At 38.3% G+C, this 22,385-nt stretch overlaps 1 protein-coding gene across 1 annotated transcript in view; it reads right to left on the bottom strand.

Moving 5' to 3' along the window:
• Positions 1 to 22,385, bottom strand: part of RBKS (ribokinase) — a 69,980-nt gene that overhangs the window by 21,922 nt on the left and 25,673 nt on the right. The window contains exons 4-6 of the mRNA XM_087774430.1: positions 20,679 to 20,741; positions 13,817 to 13,981; positions 8,629 to 8,720 (exon numbers count right to left, since the gene is read on the bottom strand). Of these exons, the coding sequence (XP_087630556.1) occupies positions 8,629 to 8,720; positions 13,817 to 13,981; positions 20,679 to 20,741 (320 nt within the window). The remainder of the gene's footprint in view (positions 1 to 8,628; positions 8,721 to 13,816; positions 13,982 to 20,678; positions 20,742 to 22,385) is intronic.

Here is a 22,385-nt window from a genome sequence, read left to right as displayed (position 1 = left end):
GAGGAGGGAAGCCCTACTTCATCTTGCACTACAAAGCTGCTGCTGGATCCTGAAAAATGCAGTCTGAAGTATTTTCAGATAACCGCCTAGTAACTGGGCATAGCTTCCACACTCTTAGGGCTTATTTTCAGTGGAAAACTTACTTTGGAACCTATTCACCGGCTAGACTTCCTGACCTCTGCTGCATGGGCAGCTCAGCTTCTTGGGAAACAGCTGCTGAAATATTTCAAGCTATCTTCCTCTGCATTACAGAAACTTGAATTCAGTGCACATACTTCTTGCTCTAACGGACTGTAAACTACAGCGATTAAACAACTGCTCCACGAAACCCGGCCCGTGCCTGTAGTCAAGAGAGGGAGGGCAGACAGCCGGGGACAGGAACTACTACAGCCATCCCAAAGTAAACTGCCCCCAGCTGTGAGTCAGCGCCCGCTGCTCGCCACTGCCATTTCCTGTCTTCCCGCCGGACCCAGGAGAGAGAAGCCACCCTTAGGCGCCGCAGGGCCAGGTCATGCCAGCACACTCCCTGGAGCTTATGGTATCCCCAGCAGGGTACTTACTGGTTTGCATTTTCAGACTTACAGGACCAAGTCCTGCAGTCCCTACTTGGACAAAGGCAGGAACGATTTCAAGCGTTGCTGATCTGATCGCTACAAGGCAGAATCTGGTGGGGCAGGCCTTGGTGGGTAAACCTGTGCACTGCACAAGGGCAAGGTGTGGTTAACATGTACACGCAATTTAAAACTACTTTTTTTAACCACACTGATCCCAGACCGGAAAATAGTAAGCTTTAAATTATAAGAAGGCAAGTAAACCTATCCAATTTTCTCTTTGGCATGTCACCATGCCGCTCAAACTTCTCTTGCAGTACAAACTACTTAAGCAAATTAAACCTATTTCAGTTTTTAAAAGGTTATAAAAGTATTTTCAAATGAGAAAATTTGTTTCCAAAAGTATCTCACAAAACCTTTTGAATGTATCTTCATGCAAGGCTTGCAAGGAGTCAATATACCAATAATGGCTTTGGAGAAACTAAGGATAGATAATAAATAGTATTAAAATACATATATACCCTATTCTAATATTCAAGCATCTAAAGAGTCTGTGTTTCACCATGAATTTTAGGATCTCTCGAGCAGGAACTATGCATTCCTGTATTCAGAACACCTAGCACATCGTGTTACAAGAATAAATGGATTAACACAAATCCTTGAATGAAACTGGCTAACTGAATTTCCAAAGTACTTCATGATGGGCAAAAATTCCAAACATTCTACCTATGTTGCAAAGTCTCCAGGACGAAAGTGGATTTGGTTTTGGTAGAGAAACAGTAAATCTAATTTGGGTTTATTTACCTGGTATTTACACTTCTGTAAGCGCATGAGCAAGGTAAATGAAGTAGTTAAATATAATATTCTTCCTAATGAAACGCACACACTGTATGCTTAGCATTAACGTTGTACCCCTCTTTGTGATTGCTGTGTCCCAAGTCAACAGGGTTGTTTGCTTGGGTAGTGAAAGAATTGTTCTGGGACTGATATGTGAAAGGTTTTGCAGAAATCTTCCTTTTCATCTTTGCACTGCTTATACTAATAAACAAAATTATTTTGAACAGACAGAGTCTGTATAAAAGTAGATGTTCAACTGCTTGAAACCACTATCATCTAACTCATCTATAGCAGGATGGTAAAACTAAAAAACACTGGAACAAGCTGGAAGAACCATAAAAGCAGCAGAAGCCAGACAGATTCTGTGCCAATAATTAGAGATTGCGGTAAATGTCAACTGATGTTAAATACTGTGGTGAGTTTTTAAGTTCCTCCCTTCAGTAGAATCTTATTTAAAAAACAAACTGTGGTACAATTGAAGGAAATAACTAATGGTTATGTAAAGAAAAAATTAAATAACAATACTAAAAGCCCAATGTGGACATTTGCCATAGTACTGTACAAAAGAGCAGCAAATTAAGAATTTTATTTTTCTGAAGCTAGTCTCGTAAAACTCCTCAGTTAAATGGCCCTATTAAAGCAAGAGGACATTCCACAAAACTGCTGTCAGAATAAACCTAGGATGGATATTATATAATTAATCAACACAGAATTTTCTTAATTTTGTTTACAAAAGTGGAAGAGAAATTTAACTGAAGCTTTTAATTGAACTGATATGAAGGTTCTTGGCCACAACCCTCACTAATCTTAGTTAACTCTCCATGTGTCTTTAGACTGTGGAGTCTAGTCACAGTAAGTTGACACAAACCAGCCCTGCTACAGAAAAAAAACGGTCCTGATTTTTTCCCTTCCGCTCCTGTCCACACGGCCCAATCTCTTGTGCCAGCACAGCCGTTTATGTGGCCAGGAAACAAACTGGATTGCAAGGCAGCTCTGTGTTAAAATTAACACCACCCCCAACCTCCCACCACCCCCAAAAGCCAACCCAAAACAATTAACTTCTTTCAACAGCAGTACTAGTTTACACTGGCTAAAAGTGAGAATGAAACTGTGATATGAACCTTTGCCAAGCGTTCCTAGCTGTGGTGCGTTTGGGGCAGCCTATGGCTTACACAGACACTTTTGGGGAGATGTTCTAGATCCTCTGCTTGGCATTTGCAACACCACATCTGCAGCATGGTATCGAGTTTTGGGATCCCCGGCACAAGTTAAGACACTGACATACTACAACAAATCCAGTGGAAGGCCACCACGACAGTCAAGGGGCCAGAGACCAGGACATACAAGAAGAGGCTGGGAGACGTGGGTCTGTTCAGCCTTAAGAACACAAAGCTAAGGGGAGATCCAATTGCTGCCTACAGCAATTTAATGGGTGGGTGTAGAGAAGATGGAGCCAGACTCTTCTTGAAGGTGCACAAGCTGGAACATGGGAAATTCTATTAGGACAAGCTTTTTTACCACAAGGGTGCTGAAACAGTGCAACAGGTGCCCAGAGGTCGTGCAATCTCCATCCTCGGAGACTCAAAACTTGACTGGACAAAGCCATGAGCAATCTGGCCATGCTTTGCCACGGTGTTGGACTAGAGGCCTCCAGAGGTCTGTTCCCAGCTTCTGTGATCTTATGATCCTCAGCAAATATAAACCGGTGAAATAACAAGAAGTGTTAATTCTTTGGGGAGCAGTCCAGCATTTGGACTGCTTTTTGTGCACCTAGTACAATAACAACTTTGCAAATGTTGCCAGGTACTGCTGGAACAGAAATAATAATAATAGGGAAACCGTGCCAGTTTTAAGGCTAACCCGTCTAAAACTGCATATGATAATTTAAAATATTTTTTATTTTAAGTATTTAAACACAGTAAGCCAGTTGGCTACAAACTTGGCTTGTACTTTAGGAGATTTCTTTGAGAATGACAGAACAAGAACTCAATCTCATTAATTCAAACACATGTGAACAGTCCCAAAGAAGTAGTGAGACAGATTTGGTGTATAAGCAATTGCAAGATCAGGCCACAAGCCAAGCTAGTTCCAGTTGTTTCAAATTATAAAAATTTTTACATACATACAGGCAGAAATACTTACCGTGCTAGAATAATTAAAAACTGATTGAAATATATTGGTTTGAAGCTATTCCCTCCTCTCCCAAAAGTAACATCTTTCATTTTAGACTAAATATGGGAAATTTTATAGTTTCCAGCAACTGATAAAATGGGGTTTAGAACAAAGTTGGAATTAAAATGCACTGTGAATTGCTGGCAACTTCTATGTAATGGAACAACAGTAGCTTTCCATTACTTAAAACAGAAAACACAAATTCAAGAGGTGTTCTGAAATATTTTAATTCTAAAGGACCTATTTTTGTTTTGACTACTAGAGATACCAACTATTTTTTCTTAAGAAAGACTATCCCTAGTATAAATCTCTATTAATAAGCAGTATCTTACAAGTCCTAATCCAAGCCTCCAGATATAGTTTTATGAACTTGATATTCTTTGGATCTTGTAAAAGTCAATACTGTGTCTTGATTTTGGACATCCTAACAAGAATTTCCATTATTAGTATTTCTTCCAAAAATAATCTAGCCTCTAGTAATAGACAATAACACTTGAAAGGAAATAGTATCTTAAATAGGATAGTATCTATTTTTCTGTATTATTTTTATACATCTTGCAGCTTTATTTAACAATATTAGCCATTAACTTATATTTAGTTCCACTGCTTTCTACCACTGAAGCCCCAAAGGATTCTGTTAGCATTTAATTAAATCTTTGCTTGGCCTTTCTTATTTAGATCAAAAGTCTGATACCCATTTTACATGAGGGAGAAAGCAGTTCCCACTTTTGCATTCAAAATAGCTTGACAAACTAAATCATTTGCTGTAACCATTTAGGAGTTTTCCTTCTCCTGAAGGGCTGCTCAGTATTCTTTGAACGGAGAAGCAGCTGTTCTTCAAAACGTTTAGGACCAAATTGAAATCGCTGATGTGCAATATATTTTGGTTCCTAACCTGCAGGGCTATGTAATTGCATGCACACATTAAATAAGAAAAACAACACATGAACTGTATTGACATTGTGGTTGTGCCTAGAGCCATACTGCAGCAAGGAATCGCACAAATACGTGGGAAAACAATGGTAAGTATTCCAAAGAGCTCATCTTGTATAGGGGGGTTGTCTCTTTTTCAACATTTATAGATGACTGAAAAGAACACCATTGGTCTTCACTCAGATGAGACTGGATACATTTATTTTTCATTAGAAGAATTAAGGGAATGGAGAACTAGCACATTCCTGCACAAACCTCAGGGATTAGGCTATGCTACATCTGGGAATTAAGAAACTAGTCTCAACAAGTTTGATCTTTCTGGGAAAAGATAAAACTGAACTACAGGCTAAGCAAAGAAAGAACTGATAACCTTGCAAGATTTGTTCTGAGTTTTTTTGTTCATGAACCACATAAAAAGAAAGTAATGTCAGACATAAAAAAAATTTATTATTGCAACAAGCAAGAGTGAAAAGAACAGCTTGTGAAGAGCATTCTAGACAAACTAATGGTAGATAATTCACTGATAGTATAATTTTGTTTGCTTCTCTCTAGCACATAAATCCATAAGAACAAGCTGTGCTGTTATACCAGATACTGCATGCGATTTTATTAAATCCTAAAGCACTTAATGAAGGATGGAGTATAAAGTGTGATGTTGTATTTGATACTTGCATGTTTGGGACCCAACATCCCATGGCTGTCTGAAACTACAGCTGACATTTTTAAACTTTTATTCTGTGACAAAGGCATCGCAGATTAAAACTGCTGACCTTCGTGGCAGTAAATAACAGAAACTTCTGACTCAGTAATAATTCAGCTAATCACAAGGACTACCCGCTTTTTCTCATCTTTAACAACACAAACACTCCACATAGTGTATGAGATGTCTTAAGCAAAATGGCTAGCTTTCTCTTCCACAGCTAACATAATCTTCTGTTACAAACATATCATTCATGTAATATCCACAAACCACAGGATCTTATCTTTTAAAGGTATTTCTTGGTGAACAAGAAAGATAAGGACATTTTGGTAAAATTGTGTGATAAATACTTGTAAATTTAAATGACTAAGAAAGCCAAACCAAGCAATAAAAAAAAAATAAGTGTAAATTTAATCTTGTCTTAGCATATACATCTGTGTTAAAAAGAATGTTTTAGAAGCAGTTGAACTGGATAGCTCTGAAGAGTTCATCTTTAAACTCAAGACGATTTAGTAACTGTTTAAAAGACTTAGTAAAGATAAAGCAGAAATACACTATTTTTTTTCTGGTAGTACCTAAAAATGCCAAATAAAAGATCCCCAAGAGGGGTAAGGCTGGAACATAAATAGGATTTTAGCTAGAAGAAAGTTATTTGAGACTTAGAAATACCAAGCAGGAGGGGCAATGGAGCTGGAACAGAACATCTCAGGAAGGCAGTTGTAAGCGGCACATTCAGTAAATTTGGCCATAGAGAATAATAATAAAAAAAATCCATAAAATAAGAACAGCCATAGTGGCTCACACCAAAGGTCCATCTTATCCTATTGCTCTTTTCTAACTGTGACTGCTAGCAGATACTGAGAGAAATAAAAAAATAAAAAAAAAGTATAAAAAGATCTTTTCCCAGTATATATTCCAGATCATCAAAGTCTTTAGGTACTTCCTGATTTAAGAAGATAAAGGAAATGCAGATGTAGTTGGTTGAATGGACGAAGTTTAAAAAATTAGAATTATCTTTAAGATTTGTAGAATTAACTTATTGCTTTTAAGTGCCATACAGAGATGTGACTGGTAACCTTTATTTGGGTATGTAAACATTTATCTCTATATCAAACTTCTCAAGTGCATACATTACAGGGATCTGAAATTAAAGAAAGTCATGAAAAAAACCAGAAAACAGATGGCATATGAATATATAACAATTACTAAAAAAACAACTTTCAAACTTGTGACATAAGAAAAACAAATGCTTCATTTTTCCTCTTTTCTCAGCAAAAGGAAAGGAACAATGGCAATAGTTCATCCCTGAAAATCAATTCAGTAACAAATCAGACACACAGAGAGGATGAAATCAAACATAATTGATTATTACAGTCATGCTAATGTAATTGATTTCATTGTAAAGTATGAAAAGGTTATTGTTAAAAGCAAAGGTATTTATGTGCCATTCCTGTTCTCAGAATATGCTGTAGGAGTCCCACACTTGGATCTGTGCTCCCATGATATGGCTGGCAGGAACTTCCATAGGTCTACCATTTCCATAAATTCAGAAGAGATAAGCCTCCTCAACAGTAAAGAGCATATTTCTGTGTCTGACTGTGCAGACGGTGATCCCAGCTATCTACCAATGGCAATTACTTTTTAAAAGAAAATAGCAGAAAAGAATGCAAACGGTACCCCTAGCTCTGCAGGAAAGGTAGATGAATGAGCAGGGATCTATTATAATTACACACCTGTATTTCTTGTTCTCCAAATAGAAGTAATTTTCTTTTCTCCATGTGGTGGTAATAATAATATACCCTGGCTCCAGCAAGCTAAACTTCTCAAAGAATGTCTCTTTCAAGACTGTCCTCTAGCAATAAAGTATAACAAAGGGAAAACTTTAACATGTGTGTTGCAAAGAGCAATGAGAGAGAAGTCAGGAACAGACAAGTAATGAAAAACAAAGTTTTGTTTCTAACATATGGGGGATAAGTTTTTGCAGGAGAAAAAAAAAAGTAACTAGTGACATTATGAAAAAAGTAAACAAGAAATGACATTTACTAAATTGGTGGAAGAGTATGGGTGTTCTCAGCCCAAAATGTGCGCTGTTGCACCGTTTTAGCCAATCCAGGGGCATAGTCCAGGCATACGTGCTTTCTGAAAGCATGAAGAAAACACCATATGGGTGTCCTGCAAGTCCCATGAACAAGAATAAATACTTTGCCTTAGCATTCCCTTCATCACATATAATTGAGTTCTGATAGCTGTTGGACAGTGTCTGAGCCACAAATGATATCACTGCCAGTTACACTGGAAACTTTGCCTTCCAGAGACCTGAGGAGCTGTGGCATCTCCCAGCTTCCTATTTTGCTAATTCCTGAATGCTCTGGAGTATCTGAACTTGGCAGACACATGCTGAAATATCCCATAATAAAATTCAGATGTCCATTTGGGTTACTTAGACCGACCCTTAAATGCTAGAAGACTCGTGAACTGAGAACTTCCGATATGGTTTGTGATGGGTTTTAACAGAAATTTCAAAAGAGCGTAATTGAGTCTTGAAGAACTTACTCTGACAGACATTGTCATCAGACAAAAAAATACTATAAGTAAGCAGGGCCATGCTTTTCTCTTAGCTCTTCCCCCTCCTCTCTACCCAAAGGTATCACGTTCATTGCAGAAATCATGTTGTAGACAACTTTAACTGTGATCAAGGCATGGCTTCTATCCACTAGGTTGCTTCTCCCACATTCCTGTTTATATAAAGAGAGGGTGAGGGGAAGGAACACAGCATGCATAATGCTAATAAATAGGAAATTTAAACGACGGCCTTATGAGACAAGCTTAATTTGTCTCTTGTGACAAAAATAATTTCCTTTGGGAGAAATAACACACTTGAATTAGAAAAGAGAAGGAAAGGAGGGGCGGGGGGGGGGTAAGGGAAAACATACAGTTGAAGGGCCAGAGAAACAGATTCACTCAAAACAAATCTGACAGGAAGAGGCATATGAAGCTACTATTTACCATGAAGTGCAGCATGCGTGCATCACCTCCTGGCAAGCGAGTTTAAAACTGTCAGAACACTATGGCTAGCGCATTCATATCAAGGGACTGCAGAACAAGGACAAGGATCTATTTTAATATTTACCACTCAGTGATAACATTTTAAAAGTGTCCTTTTATGGATTTGTTTTACTCATCTACTTGTAAGGAAGGCTGGAAACAACTTCCCCGCTGCAAACAATTACTTTAATTTTGAGTGCAATCTAAAGGTATTCTAGAATACTCCTCTTTGCTTGTTAGGTCAGGGATCAAACTTGTCACCTCCAAAAGTCCTATGGAAGAGGAGCATGCCTCAGTTTTCCTGCTCCCTATGCTGCATTTCTGAGAACAGAATCTCTCTGAAATTTTACTGCTTAAGACTCCCTCTTTAACATGACATATGATCATTACCTCAGTTTCATTGCAGCAGAAGATATCAGAATGGGTATAAAATTGTGGATCTAGGTCAGCAAGGGCTGGAGCTGGATTAAATAAAGTCTTCACTGAAACAAAAAAAAAAAGAAAAATAAAGTCTAAATCTCTAGTGTTTTAGATTCATAAACCATCACCTGAAACACCATTGTGGTTAATTCACAGCCCCCAATGTTTATTATTAACACACAAATGGCTCTCAGTTTCTGTGTCCTCGTTTTATAGAACTGCTGAAAGTTTTGTTTGTTATATTAATGTTCACTTCTCATTCACATGCAGGCACCTGTCATGATGGGAACATGACAGAAGAGTAACAGAAAAAATAACCAAGAAATTATTAAACCGAAAAAAAGGGAAAAAAGCCTTAGACAGTAATGCAATTTGTTTAACTGATGATGCTTCTTCCAGGATTTTAATAAGTTTTACAGGAACTGATTTATTTCTAGAATTTTTTCAGTGTTGTTATCTGCATTCTGTACATGAAGAAACAGGCGTATGGAGTAATGAAGGGCATGTCCAGACAAGGAGTTAAACATGCTTCTGAATGTGTTACCTAACTTGTTCAAACTGCCACATTATAAAACTGTAGTGTAGACAAGGCACCGTATATTTTTAACATGCTATCTGGCAGAGCTAGACCTAAACTTAACACGTGGTAGAGTATGTTAGTTAACCTAACTTTAAACTGTAGCCTAAGGCCCCGTGTAACAGCAGAAAAGGTTTGTCATGAGGACAGTATAAGTGACTTACTCACTGTTAACACAGGAAGTCTGCAGACTTGGTTTCTCACTTTGCCAATTTTATGATTAATACTTCTGTGTCTTAACCACAAGGCCATCATTTTTATATAAAGCACAGTCTCTTACTTTAGAAATATTTGCTATAGTAAGTGGCCAAGTCTTCCAACTCAGATACCTAAATTTTCAGTCCTAAACGCATATTTAGACCCTAAGCTATAGCACAAAATATTCAGACACCCTGAACACTTCTGAATCCCAGTTAATGCCCTAAAAGAGAAAGATGCCCAGGGCCTTCTGAAATCTGAGTACCGAGAAGTTTAGAAGATGACCTTTTTGATTAACACTCTGAAAGTTTTAGCCTTTGACTGTACAACTTCATCATGCCTCTCTATGTGCCTCGTTAAAAAGAGTATTAAAGCGACAAAGACATTTACTCAGAAATCAGAAAATGCCAGGATTAGGATTTCCAATGAAATCTTAATTTGGCTCCCTTATATTATTACAATACAGTATGTATTATAATAAACTCTTTAATTATATGATCACATACCACTGAAAAACAGCATGTGATCACATAATTAAAGACTGCAACATAATACATATGCAGAAAGGAGACAAATTAAGGTTTCGCAGGCAACCTTAACTCTTGCATTTCCTATTGTCTGAATTGAAACCCTAATAAAATTTTTTTAAACACAAATCTTTAAGGTATACTTTCCTAGGTAAAACAAACAAACAGCACATATTGGAAAACAAACTGTCCTGTGGTATCATACCGACATACGCATGCATCAGGAGCATCACTGGAAGTGCTCCAACTTGGGTTTAATGTAATACAGGCTCATCATGAACAGGGTGTAATACATTACTATTAGTTTGCTCCCATATTTAATATCTGCTGAGCCGGGGGAGATACAGGAACCTTAAGATTCTCTTTCAGGCTGTGAAGAAGAGCGTGGCTTGTGAACAGGGTAATCTGTTTGGTCCCCCTGAGGAACTTCATATTATTTTCTGCCCAAATTCTTTCTCTCCATTTGCCAAGATCCCTTCTCCCTACCTAGTTTCCATTCTTTATGCCTCCTTGCATAGGCACTATGCAATAGTAACCTTTTTCTCTCAACTTTCATCATGTCATATCTCTTTATGCCCCCTCTCCTATGCTTTATTTTTCCCACTTCCAGTACTCTGACTCTACTTCCATATTCCAACCTCTATTCAGTAAATCCTATTCTCTATTCCAGTTTTGCTCCACTTTCAGTTTCTCTCTTCCTTCTTCCTCTGCCACCCCCAAAATCAAGCAAATCCCTCCTACGTTTCCCTTGTCTGAAATCTACTCTCCCTCCCCACCATTCCCGACCAGCTTTGTCTATTCTGCATTCAAATCAAGCAAGCTCCTGCTCTGCACTTCCTGGGCCTACACATGATCTTTGACAGTATAAAAGAAGTTGCCTAAACCAGATTTGGGAATTACCCTGCAAGTCATGCTGCCCAAATTGACAACTGCCTGTGTGGACAGACTCAGGGGAAGCTAGCTGTGAAGCCCTAACAATTTCTCAAGTCTATGTGAAAGGGAGCTATTTTCCAAAGGCAGATAATACAGTATAAATCAGGCAGATTTCCATACTGTTGTAAAGGCTTATCTTGAAAAGAAAGCTCCCTTGCTATCGAGTCTTAAGTAAATTTTAAGGTAGCCAGTATTCATACTTTAAAATGGGGCAGGGTGGGAGGCATTTTTCTGTTGCTTGGTTTCTGCAGCCACTATGCTTTGGCAGAAATTTTACACAGAATTTAACCACAGACAAACAGCTGTTATGAAAAACTGGAGCCCAAGATTAGAAAGTTGAAACACCTGAAAAATAGACCCTTTACTTGCAAGTGACATGCAACCTTGATAACTGAGGCTGCTTCCAGCCCTGGTTATGATGCATTTTCATTCTTCACTGCAATATTAATAGGCTGGACATTATTAGCCGTCTTTTAAAGAATCTGTCATTACAGAAGCCCGAAAAGTGCTTTACAGACTTTGATAAACAATAACGTTTTGCCCATCAACGAAGCAGTCCCCCTCTTGGAAGCAGCAGCAGCTTCACAACATGTGGCCATTAAAAACCTAGAATTTTCCAGTCAGATTTCCACTACAATTTATACCCACTTCATATAATTATTCACAACCCTCCCTCCCTCCCTTCTTTCCTTCTCTCCTTTCTTCCCTCCTTTCTTCCTTCTTTCCTTCCTTCCTTCCTCCCTTCCTTCTTCCCTCCCTCCCTTCTCCCCAAGATTGTCACAAGATCTAATAATCAGTGCCACAAAGAGAGGATGTCAGAACATGAGATGTCCCTCTCTAGCTTACAGATCCAGGTGACGGTCACTGAACAGAAGCAAAGGGTTCTTGCCTGTGTGTCCACATTCTTTCTTCATCTTATTGTCTATTTCTTTCAGTAAGAATGAAGGAAAAAAAGTAAAAAACCCTTGAAACAGAGGTTTGAAGCATCTGGATATGCATCTGTTTTAAACAAAAATAGTCTAGTGCACATCCTAACACGCAGTACTGCATTATACATGAGGGTATTGCAGGCTAAAAGAAGGGAAATTGCATTAACAATTTACAGTTGGCTAAGGATAGATTTTTACAGTGCTACAAACTCAGCTGTTTACTTAGATTTGACTGCACATGACATTTGAACATGTGTAGCCTATTGCTTTAGAGAAGAAGCAACCAAAGCTTTCCTGATACGAGAGCTGCACAATGATAGCAGACTGACAGCGCAGAACTATAGCTGGCCCACAGTTAACTATTATCTTTTCTCGATATATTGTGCTGTCTACAGTTGCAAAATGCTTGCATGTCTGTTCTGTGTATCAGGTTTGGATATTTTTTAATTGCCTTTAAAAAAATCATATCTTTTCTTCTGTCACAGGCTGGCACCTTGCTGTTAGGGAGTGACAAAAGCGTGAAGCAACTTTACCAAAACTATGCATAGAGTTAGAATTAGACAAAATAATTAATGGATATTGACTCATGACTCAACTATAGTCCGGTAACCACTAGGTTAAGAAAGCTTTTATCCATTTTCATAAACCATAATGAAAAAATAGAGTAAGCTCTATTCGCCCCCATACATTTTAAGCATCACGGGTGCTACTGAGTTAACCGAAATTTTAAATTTTTATTTAGATATGCATGAGCCCAGTTCTGACATTTCAAACAGAAGTCAAAATAATTTTTCCCCATGCACAGTTCTGTTTATAGAGTTTATGACTATTACCACCACAGTTGCGGAGGCACTCTCTCCCAGCCTCGCATCTAACACAGCGGCTTACATCAGCGCAAAAGACATGAACGCGATGCATGAAGTTCTGCTACACCTGACGCCTTCACTAGTGCATGAACACCAGTGATCACAACAGGTGCACCACAGACCTCAGTGCAGAAGGAGGACTGAAGAGTCAACAGTCCCAACATGCTATGATCTACTGGAGCAAGCCTGGGCCCAGCTGCAAGGAACCAGTTAGTTCTGATTCCAGTTCCATCCCTGACCTGCTGCGTGATTGACCATACTATGAGCTCTCCCCTCCCAGTCTTATCTTCCGGATAGACGAGAACATATTTTGCATCTCATATAGATGCCTCACTTGCATAATTATTTACTTAGCGTTCAAATACAGTGGTAATTGTGCTTGAGTAACTGAAAGCATTACAGGCACTTAAACAACAAAAACATCATGTCAGTAGTGAAACCCCATCCTGTTCAAGCAAAATGTCGGCTTTTATCTATGTATATGCTACACTGAAGGAACAATGGGCTACATTTAAAAGTCCAGCACAGTAACAATTTACTAACAATTTCACAGACCATGACTCTGTCTATTCAATGGCAGCATGTCAAGTGACACTCTAAGAATTTTGGTTAAGAAAAAAAGCATTTTTTTTTTTACTTTAAGGATGTTAACTTCTAAATAGAAAATGACAGCCATACCTACTGCTATCATGGGAGAACAAGGGCGTAAGTCTGTTTTTGAGGTAATTTCACTCACTTTATTGTGTGTGGAACTTTACTGACTTGGATTCATTATGCTTGTTCTGCTCTGGAATGATACTAGAGTCAGGCCCATAGTTCCTGACCTAACAACATTATACTGTATTTAGTCACAGCATGAAAATAGTAGGAAAGGCAACACCAGAGATATACGGGGAGATTATAAGGGTATGGGTTGATTTGCCATTCAAGGTAAACACTGCAAAATTTTAAAACTGAATTCAGTTTTCATTAGCGTAGCATGAATTTGTTGGCTATTGTTTCATTTCTAAATAAAACTAGTATGACAGAAACCAGAATAGACCACAGGATCTTTATTTAGAAAGCACGATAAAGAACATTTTTCATGCAACACAAATGAGGGAGAGAGAATGGCTTATGTTAAATTACCTCCACTGGCACGTGCCATTTTCAGAGCTTCAAGAGAAACAGCAGGGGTTATTTCTAGCTGGCAAACAACCACTTTGGCTTTACAGATGACATCAGAAGCCTTCTTCAGGTCTTCAAAATTTAAAAGCAGGTTGGCTCCTGGGACTATGACAATAACATTCTCTCCTAAAGAGAAGATAATGTGTTTTTTACATTAACTTCTGCAATAAAGTATGTAAAGCAATTCCTTGCTTTTCTACAATACATTTCAGATGAGGATTTCAATTTGCTTTCCAAAAAACCCCCACTAAAAATGTCTGCATTGTTGACATTTTCAAATATCCAAATATTTCAGAAGATAATAAAAAAGATTGACAGACTAATGAATGCTATACTGCACAAAAAATTCAGTATATATTTCTTTGGGAAAAGTCATGTATGGACTTTCCCCAGTCTTATTTTGGTGTTTTTTATGAACTCTAAAGAAGCACTGTACTAGTCACAGTGGAGATGGGAGACATATACTAAGGCTGATATTTGCATTTTCCTAAAATATTCCAGTAGCACTTGGAAAAGAAGAGCATCAATGTGATTACTGAGTTCATATGCCAAAAATGCCACACAAATTTTAATTTTCCCATCAGCTGGAAACAAAATATTTCACACAGCTATGAAAATTAAGCATGTTCTTTAGATTTCAGAGAAGGACCCTTGCTCCATTTACCTGCGACACTTCAAGTTAGGGCCCCTAACCATCATGAAAACCAGAATCAGCTTGCCACCAAAACCCAGAAAGGTAATGCCTGCGTCTAAGGAAAGCGTTATCAGAAGTGAGTAAAGAAGGTGGGTGACAGATTCTTCTGCACTTAAAGATGGCCAGTAGAATGGTCTAAGCAAAACTATATGTGCGGAAGCACGGCAGTATCTCAAAGCATGTCTAAGATCCTTTTCATTCTCATCATAGTTTGTTTTACACTTAGGTGAGGAGGTTCATTTACGTAGGTTCCAGATATTCTTTTGTTTTTCTTCAGACACGCAAGTTGCCTTCTTTTATTGCAGTTTCTTTCTTTCATTTTTCCTTTTTTTAATCTCTGTTACAACACCTAGAGACCTTCAGGCATGGGTGCCTTCAAATTAAAATTTATTATTAATCACTCAGGTATTAAATTCAATAAGTCAGTTGTTCCTTGATTTAAAGGCTCAGCCCGCCCCCGCTGAAGATTCCTTTAAGGACTGCCAATCATTAAAGGCTACCAATTCTGTAATGAACTGAATTACTCTGTAAATAAATATTTATGTTTTTAAGTACATTATTTTTGTTGAATGTGACTTCAAAGTCCTTTGAACAAGAAGCGTGCAAAGCTTGTCTCCCTAAATATGTTCTGAAAAGAAAGCAGGACAATGGAAAGAATAATATAGTGATCTCAGAGGGAGGGGCCCAAGCTTTCCAAAGCAATTCTGCTGTCAATGGTTTGGTACAGAACAGCTGCATATGAAAAGCAAAACCTCAGCATTTAAAGCCAACGCCCTGCTTTTCAACAGACAATGATGGGCATCTCGGATTAAAAAAAAAAGAAAAAACCTTCTGCAACAAGTAAATGCTATCAGAGATACCTGAATCCTGTTGAGGAAACATTCGAAGGCAAATTGCACCTATTCTGCCAAGCATATATTTTGAAAGCTTATAGGGTGCAGCAGTGCAAACAATAAAAGGCAGGGAATCAGTGGAACAAAAATATATTTCACTTCTGCCTGGACTCTGCACTACCTAGAATCTCAGACTCTATCCACATGTCTTGCTGCATTATCTCGCTGAACTATTTAGCTGTACTGACATGTATATTATTATTAGACTTTAGAGCTAATGGCCCAAGGCGATAAGGAAGGCTGTTTGCTTAAACCCATATGTGCAAATTCAAGGTAGACCATGCTGCACTGGATCACAGTCAGCACCTTTTCTTTGTACCTACAAAAGGTCAGAGACTTAAAGTCTGCTTTCAAACCTGCCAGGGAAATGCAGTACCTACTCCAGGTGGGCTTAACCCAAGCTTTAGAGAAAAAGCCACATTCTGTTCTTAGCTACATATACCACACTAACTGTGAATGACAACAGTCACCACAAACTTACACCAGTGTGCACGAAAGCAGAATCTGGACCCATGCACTCACAATTAATATCAGAATTTTGTATTACCAGCAACCATTTTGTTGAAAGCAATTATTTCTTGCCAGGGAAATCAGATGGGAAATCAGCACCAGGGACAACAGAGTTAAAGACAGATGGCAAAGAGGGGTGGGATTCATCTTATCCAACATTAACTAATTTTTAAAGTTTTCAAAAAAAATTCTACATTCTAGAAAATTCTAAGAAAACTAATTTCTAAAAATTAGTTAACTATTTCTAGAAATTAGTTTTCTAGGTTCCTTCAACAAGGAGGAGAGACAAGGATTTTCAGAGTTTTTTAATCTTAAGTATCTTAGATATCTGTTTGAGGAGGAGATAAACTGCTGTCTGGAAATGCCTACGAATCTCTGTTAATTCTAGAAGCCGTAAAGCCTTAAGCTGTACGCCTAACTTTGAAACAGCTCAAGTGAGGTAAAATGTTGCCCACACTAAGAATGAGAAAAATATACTTACTGCATTACAGTTAATTCTAACATATCATTACTTAGACTAAAAATTCTCAGTTTTGATGGGAGCATCGATATCATTTTAAGTTTTGCAGACATCAGCTAAAATATTAAGGGCCACATTCACATTTGCTATAAGCTAGAACAGCTAAATGAAGCTGATAAACTTGTGCAAGCTTACACCAGATGGGGATTGGGTCCAATCAATACGTAAAACAGCGTGAATGCTGCATATGTAAATACTGTCCTCAGTTGGGCTTCTAAACCTGCTACTGTCACTTCTTAGAAAGATGGGTAACTCAAGCTAGATTTTTTTACAAGTGTCATTTTATAGATCCCACCAGATGAGAAGTGCCAGTGGAAAAATCAAAGGCAAACCAGTAAATACCACAGTGCAATAACCCTCACTTTTTAAAATGAGATGATGAGCCTAAAAGCCATTAGCAGTGCTTAGAAGTCACCAAAATCTCAAACAATGCAATTATAACAATAGCTGCAGAGCTTCTGCATAAGAATTCATAGGGAAAAAAGATTATATTTGTGGCCAGAAAAGAATGTTACAAGAAAAACATTTGCTGCCAAATCACACAGTTCATGAATATGAGGGCAAGTTTTGGGTGTGTCATTGTATCATAATTTCTATGCAATTACTTGGTAGAAGCATTGGATAGTCTTGTACACAAAACATTTAAGTTCATGATGAATGTCAATACATAGAAATTCTATAAAAATTCAGGTGACATTTCTTCATCACCCTGAAGATTCAAAACAAAGATTTTCTCTTTGGAAAGTGTAACTCAAACAAGCTGGCATATGTATTCTAAGTTTGCCTTGCTTATTTAGCCTTATCTAAATATATATTTTGAATGTTTTTATACTAGTAGTGCTTTGGTATTGAAGGTACACTCACTTACAAAGTAATGCCTATTCACTGTTCATGAATGATTAATAACTTTATCGTAAAGTCAGCACAATGCCTATCTCAAGTGAGGGTTATCTCGCAGTGTTCTGTGTAGGTGAGCTTTAAGTCCTAACTTGCAATAATCAAGCGCACTTTAATCATGACCTGCCAACCTCTGTTGTCCCCTCACTGAATTTTTGCTATGAACACGGAAGTTGTCAGACTGGTTCAAACTACTGGTCCAGTCAGGCCAGCTTAATGGCGCCGTCAACAGTCAGTACCAGATATGGACAAAGCTGCAATAAACTTCACAGCTAACGATGTAAAAAATTATCCATAAAGAGGTTTTCTCCCTCCCTATGTGTGTATGTAAAAGTACAACACATATCATCACTTTATGGAGTTCTTACCATTTCATAGCACACTGTCAGCAGAAGGTGTGCTAAGTGACAGAGCTAGTGGAAAGAAGGCAAGCTGAAAGGGGAAACAAAAACTGGGGTTCAAAGTGTGAGATGCACCTCAAGCAAAACGTGTTAAGAAAAGCAGCTGGATGTACCAGCTTTTCTCTTTGAGAAAGTACAGATTCGAAGTGTACAAGAACCTGGTAAACTGAAGCTTGTGTTTAGTCAAAACCTATCTGAAGAGGCAGTTGTGTAAAAGAGAACAACTGAAAGGAACACAAGGTTCCAGAAAAGGATTTCTGCAGATTTCTGATGCCAGCCCAGAGGGAACCTTTGCAGCATCTCTGGGCTGCACATATTCCAGTGCAGCCCTATAAACTTGTTAAACATCTCTCCGCCATTTTGCATTAAAGCAGGGATTTAACTTCTCTATCTTTTATTGAAACTACACTGTATTGTCCCAGAATATAATGCAACTTCGAGAATTTCAAATGTGCCTGATAATTTTCAAATTTTTAGTACTTTGCCAATTACAATAATGGATGAGTTATAGCTGTGCAATTCAGTAACCAGTAAAAATCTTCCCAGAAATTCAGCAGCATCAGCTAGACAGACACAGGTGACATCAGGGAAAGTTTACCTCAGAGCCTTTTCTGACTCTGATCTCTACAGCTTTCTTTTCCTCTGCCTTCACTCACCCATCATAGTCTGCTCCCTCTACTTGAGTCTCTCTCCTACTTCTGCCTGTGATTTTACTCAGTTGATTGGAGAGTTGGTATTTTTCCCAAGTATCAGTACTTGTAAAGAATTGGTAAGATGAAGTGCAGGTTAGGTGTGTGAAAATAAAACAATTAAAACTTGGCAATTTAAAGAGATGATACCTATGTTTTTTTATTTGTCCCTTGTTGTCTTAACACAAAACACCATCACCACCCCCAACTTCAAATGCTTCCCTTTTAGATATAATTTGAACTAGCAGAAGCCGCTTTACATCAGTGCATTGAATGCTGTGGTGTTTCAGCTATGCCAGCACAACTACTGCGGTAAAACACGCATGTGTAGACAAGCCCTTTGAAAAGTGCTGTAAAACCTGTTTAGGTCAAATCAGCCAGGTTTCTACAAGAAAAAAAAATAGTGTCTCTTGCAACAGCAAAGCACATAAGTACTGCTAGTTTATTGCAATTTACTCAATTCAGGCACCAGATGGTTTTAGAGAGAAGTAACAACCAGAACCATTAACAATTCTGTGCATCTGTTTGCTTTATAGCATAGTTCTGACCAGGTTTGCTCTTCTACTAGATTTCAAATGAAATCTGAGGCCAGCGGTAGCTTAATTTAGCATTTTTTAGTTTCTGAAAGAAACAAACTGCATGACATTATGCATTATTCACCTCACTACGTGAATCACAAGACTATCAGAGACCCTTCACACTGACACTAACGCTGTGAACCTCATGGCACTGAACAATCAGTTTCCCTTTCCTGGTGCTTTTAGATCCACAAGACAGTTTTGTTCCTTATCCTTCAGAAAAATTCATGGTGTTATAATTTTAACAGGTCATCCTCTGTTCATTCAAGTTTAGACCATGTTTATTTTAGTTGGCCATGCATATGAATTGGGATGTAATAAGACTGCTTCTTATTCAACTATTCTGCACAGCAAACCTAGCGTGAAACATGGTTACATGTACAAAACAGTGAGGCCTGGGAGTGTGCTACTGGATTCTCGCTGTCTCTCCCATTTACAATGGCCAGAGTAGTGACTGTATGTGGCATAAGAAAGAGGTTCTTAAGAGCTGCTGTGGTAATTTACCTGCTGGCCCAAACCACGAGAAGGAGGTGGAAGTAAGAGGCAGGTATCCAGTTTATTCAATGTATTAGAGCTACCTGATTTTTGAATTAGAGCTGCCATGCAAGGTTTTGCTTAATCTTACTTAGAGAAAATTAAACTCACATCTCCAACTAATTTGCCTAATTTTCCTGAATGTTCCTGTGTAGACTTGCCTTTAGTCACAGTTCCTTCCCAGGTTTTCTCCTGGAGTGGATAGTCATGTTTCCTTTCCCATTTTGAGCTGTAGCCCAGTGTACTACCATCAGGTTACTAGGAGCTTGCTAAGTTGATGTGTCAGCTAAGCTGTGGTAACTGTTCAAAGGAAGGCTCTTAGCTGCACCAACAGTGAACAAATCCAGTCACACTTATTTTGTTATGTTTGCATAACCAGTATCAGTCCTGAGCTCTAAATTTTGATCCAGACACACGTACTTCTCCTAAGAGCTCTCAACAGCACAAGTTGCTTGAGGAAAAGATAAACAGAAAGTTTTCAGAGGATAATTTAGCAACCTTGAAGAAGAAGAATGTGAAAACAAGCCAAATACTCTTTTCTTCTTCCCCTGCAATGTGAGAGCAAAGGCACAGGCTAAGGAAAATTAACACAGAAATCAAATATGCCATTTCACTGTGTATTCATCACTGCAGATGCAACTTGGGATCAAGAATTGTGGTAATATTACAAGATCAACATAAATATTTCTATTTATACTAAGGACAATTCCCTTTCCTGATTCAAGGCATAATGACTCACTTAGTGTGCTGAGGAGGCAAACCCTTTCGTCATCCTAAAAGTGCTAGGTAAGTTGTAGTGGAAAAGAAGAGCTTTAACCTTCTGCTACACTGTGTGTTCTGGCCGATGTAAAACTAGACAGATCAGCTGGCTGATTGAATTATGGCTATCACACTGCTAATCTAAGCATCTGATTCTGCTGCTTTTAGGCACCTCGTCCTACAACATTGCCTGTAATAAACAGAAGTGCAACGAAGTGTGAATCAGATCATGAAAAAAAATGAAAGATGTAGAAAAAATAATTCCACAATTAACAGTGACAAGGCAAAGGTTTCTTTTATGGCTGTAGAGGCAGAACAAAGAGGACAATTCAGAGCAGAAATATGTACCTTCACTGTTGACAATTATTGAAGCAGTTCCAGTAGCAGCATCTGTAGTCTGACCTACAAATGCTAAGAAAGGGAAAAGTTACAGCATGCATTAGTTCAATACATTACTTTCAACCAATAGCATGTGATGCAGTTTAATTGAATTAAATCTAAAATGAACCCATAACCTCTAGCAATTTAAAAATGCTAATTACTCTTTCATGTGCAACAATGCCAGAGAAGCTAACAACAACAAAAAGTGTTAATTTACACCCACAAAACAGAAATGCAAGTCCAACATTCTTTAATTTGGCTATATCTTTGCTTTAGAGAAAGCATGTTATTTATACAGCCTTCTCAGGCACTCTACTCTTACATGGAAGTATTTCTTTTATCCATTGAAACAATAGAGTCAAGGCTGGAGAAAACTAAAATATTAAAACAACACAGCATTTAATTCTCTGTAGATTTGCATTTCAGCAGTAATATTAACATGTGTTATGAAGGCAGTGGTGAGGCTATATGTTTCCTCTTTGGATTATTATTCAGATAAATTAACTAGAAGTGAGGCTGGCAGCACTGTCTATTATAAAGATTGTTCCATATTTACTACTATAAGAACCTGTTTTCAGCTGTCAGCAAATTTGTCAAATATTAACCAGTGGTCTGAAACTTTCTATGACAGGTGAGGTTTTTTTAGGTAGAACTGTAGTAGAAAACTGTCAAAAAAGTTGAGGTTTTTTCTTCCCAAGAACTGTATTTGAGAAAAATCTACTATTTCATTTGAGACAAATTCTGGTGACCTTTTGTTTAAGAAGCTCTGGTGTTCTAACATTTTAGAACGTGAATTTGATGCTGGGCAAAGGTTGGCTTCTTTCTCAAGATGTGCCTTTTGTGGCCAAATTAAAAATCTGCTCAGATTTGAACAAGGCTGAAAAAACACATAGCATCATGCTCATTCAGTTTTGATAAACTATTGCAGGTACTTGCCCTGGAGGTACCTTTATCTAGCTCAGTTACAAGGGTCAGAGCAGAACTTTCCTTGCAATTATAGCTTCTTTCCACCATGAGCTAGGTCTGCACACTGGAATTGAAAGCAGAGAACTTGGGTCTTCTGTGCTCTCAATGCTCTTCCTGCAGAAAATAAGCAGCAGGAGCAGCAAGCTGCCCAGTTCAAATGGGGGAGAAGGAGTAACGCATCAGTAAAGGTCTAAATGGTCTGAGCAGCACTGGTAGCTGATAGGCAGTGGAAGACAGGCGGACTGTGAAAGGGGAAAATTACGATTGGAATTGAAAAGAAAAGGGGTAAGGTGATATGTTAGGAAACAGAAGAACAATGTAAACAAGGAAGACATATGACAAGGATCCAGGATATCAAAGTTGGCAGAACTGGCATTACAGCAAGGATTTTCATTCAGTACCCAGTATCCTTACATATAACAACAGGGATAGGCTAGACAACGATTCAACTGAGATGAAAAGCCAGGGACTGAAATAAGATGGTCCTAAGCAAAAAGGTCTGTGCACACTGAATCATCCTTGCCTCCGAATCTTGGAAAGCAAGTCGGGATCCCAGACCAGCCTCACCAGCAGTACATCCTATCTTCCTCCAGGGCTGACCAACATAGGGGGTGACAATCTAACACCATTCTGAGATATTTTTACTCAATCAGCAGAAATTGGTACCTTGGACTTAAATGTTCCAACCCTTCCATTGATCTATCTAGG

Source organism: Nipponia nippon, unplaced genomic scaffold (assembly GCF_047370975.1).
Source record: "Nipponia nippon isolate SJK-2023a ecotype South Korea unplaced genomic scaffold, ASM4737097v1 scaffold_4, whole genome shotgun sequence".
Classification (NCBI taxonomy): Eukaryota; Metazoa; Chordata; class Aves; order Pelecaniformes; family Threskiornithidae; genus Nipponia; species Nipponia nippon.
This window is presented reverse-complemented; position numbering and strand designations above follow the sequence as displayed.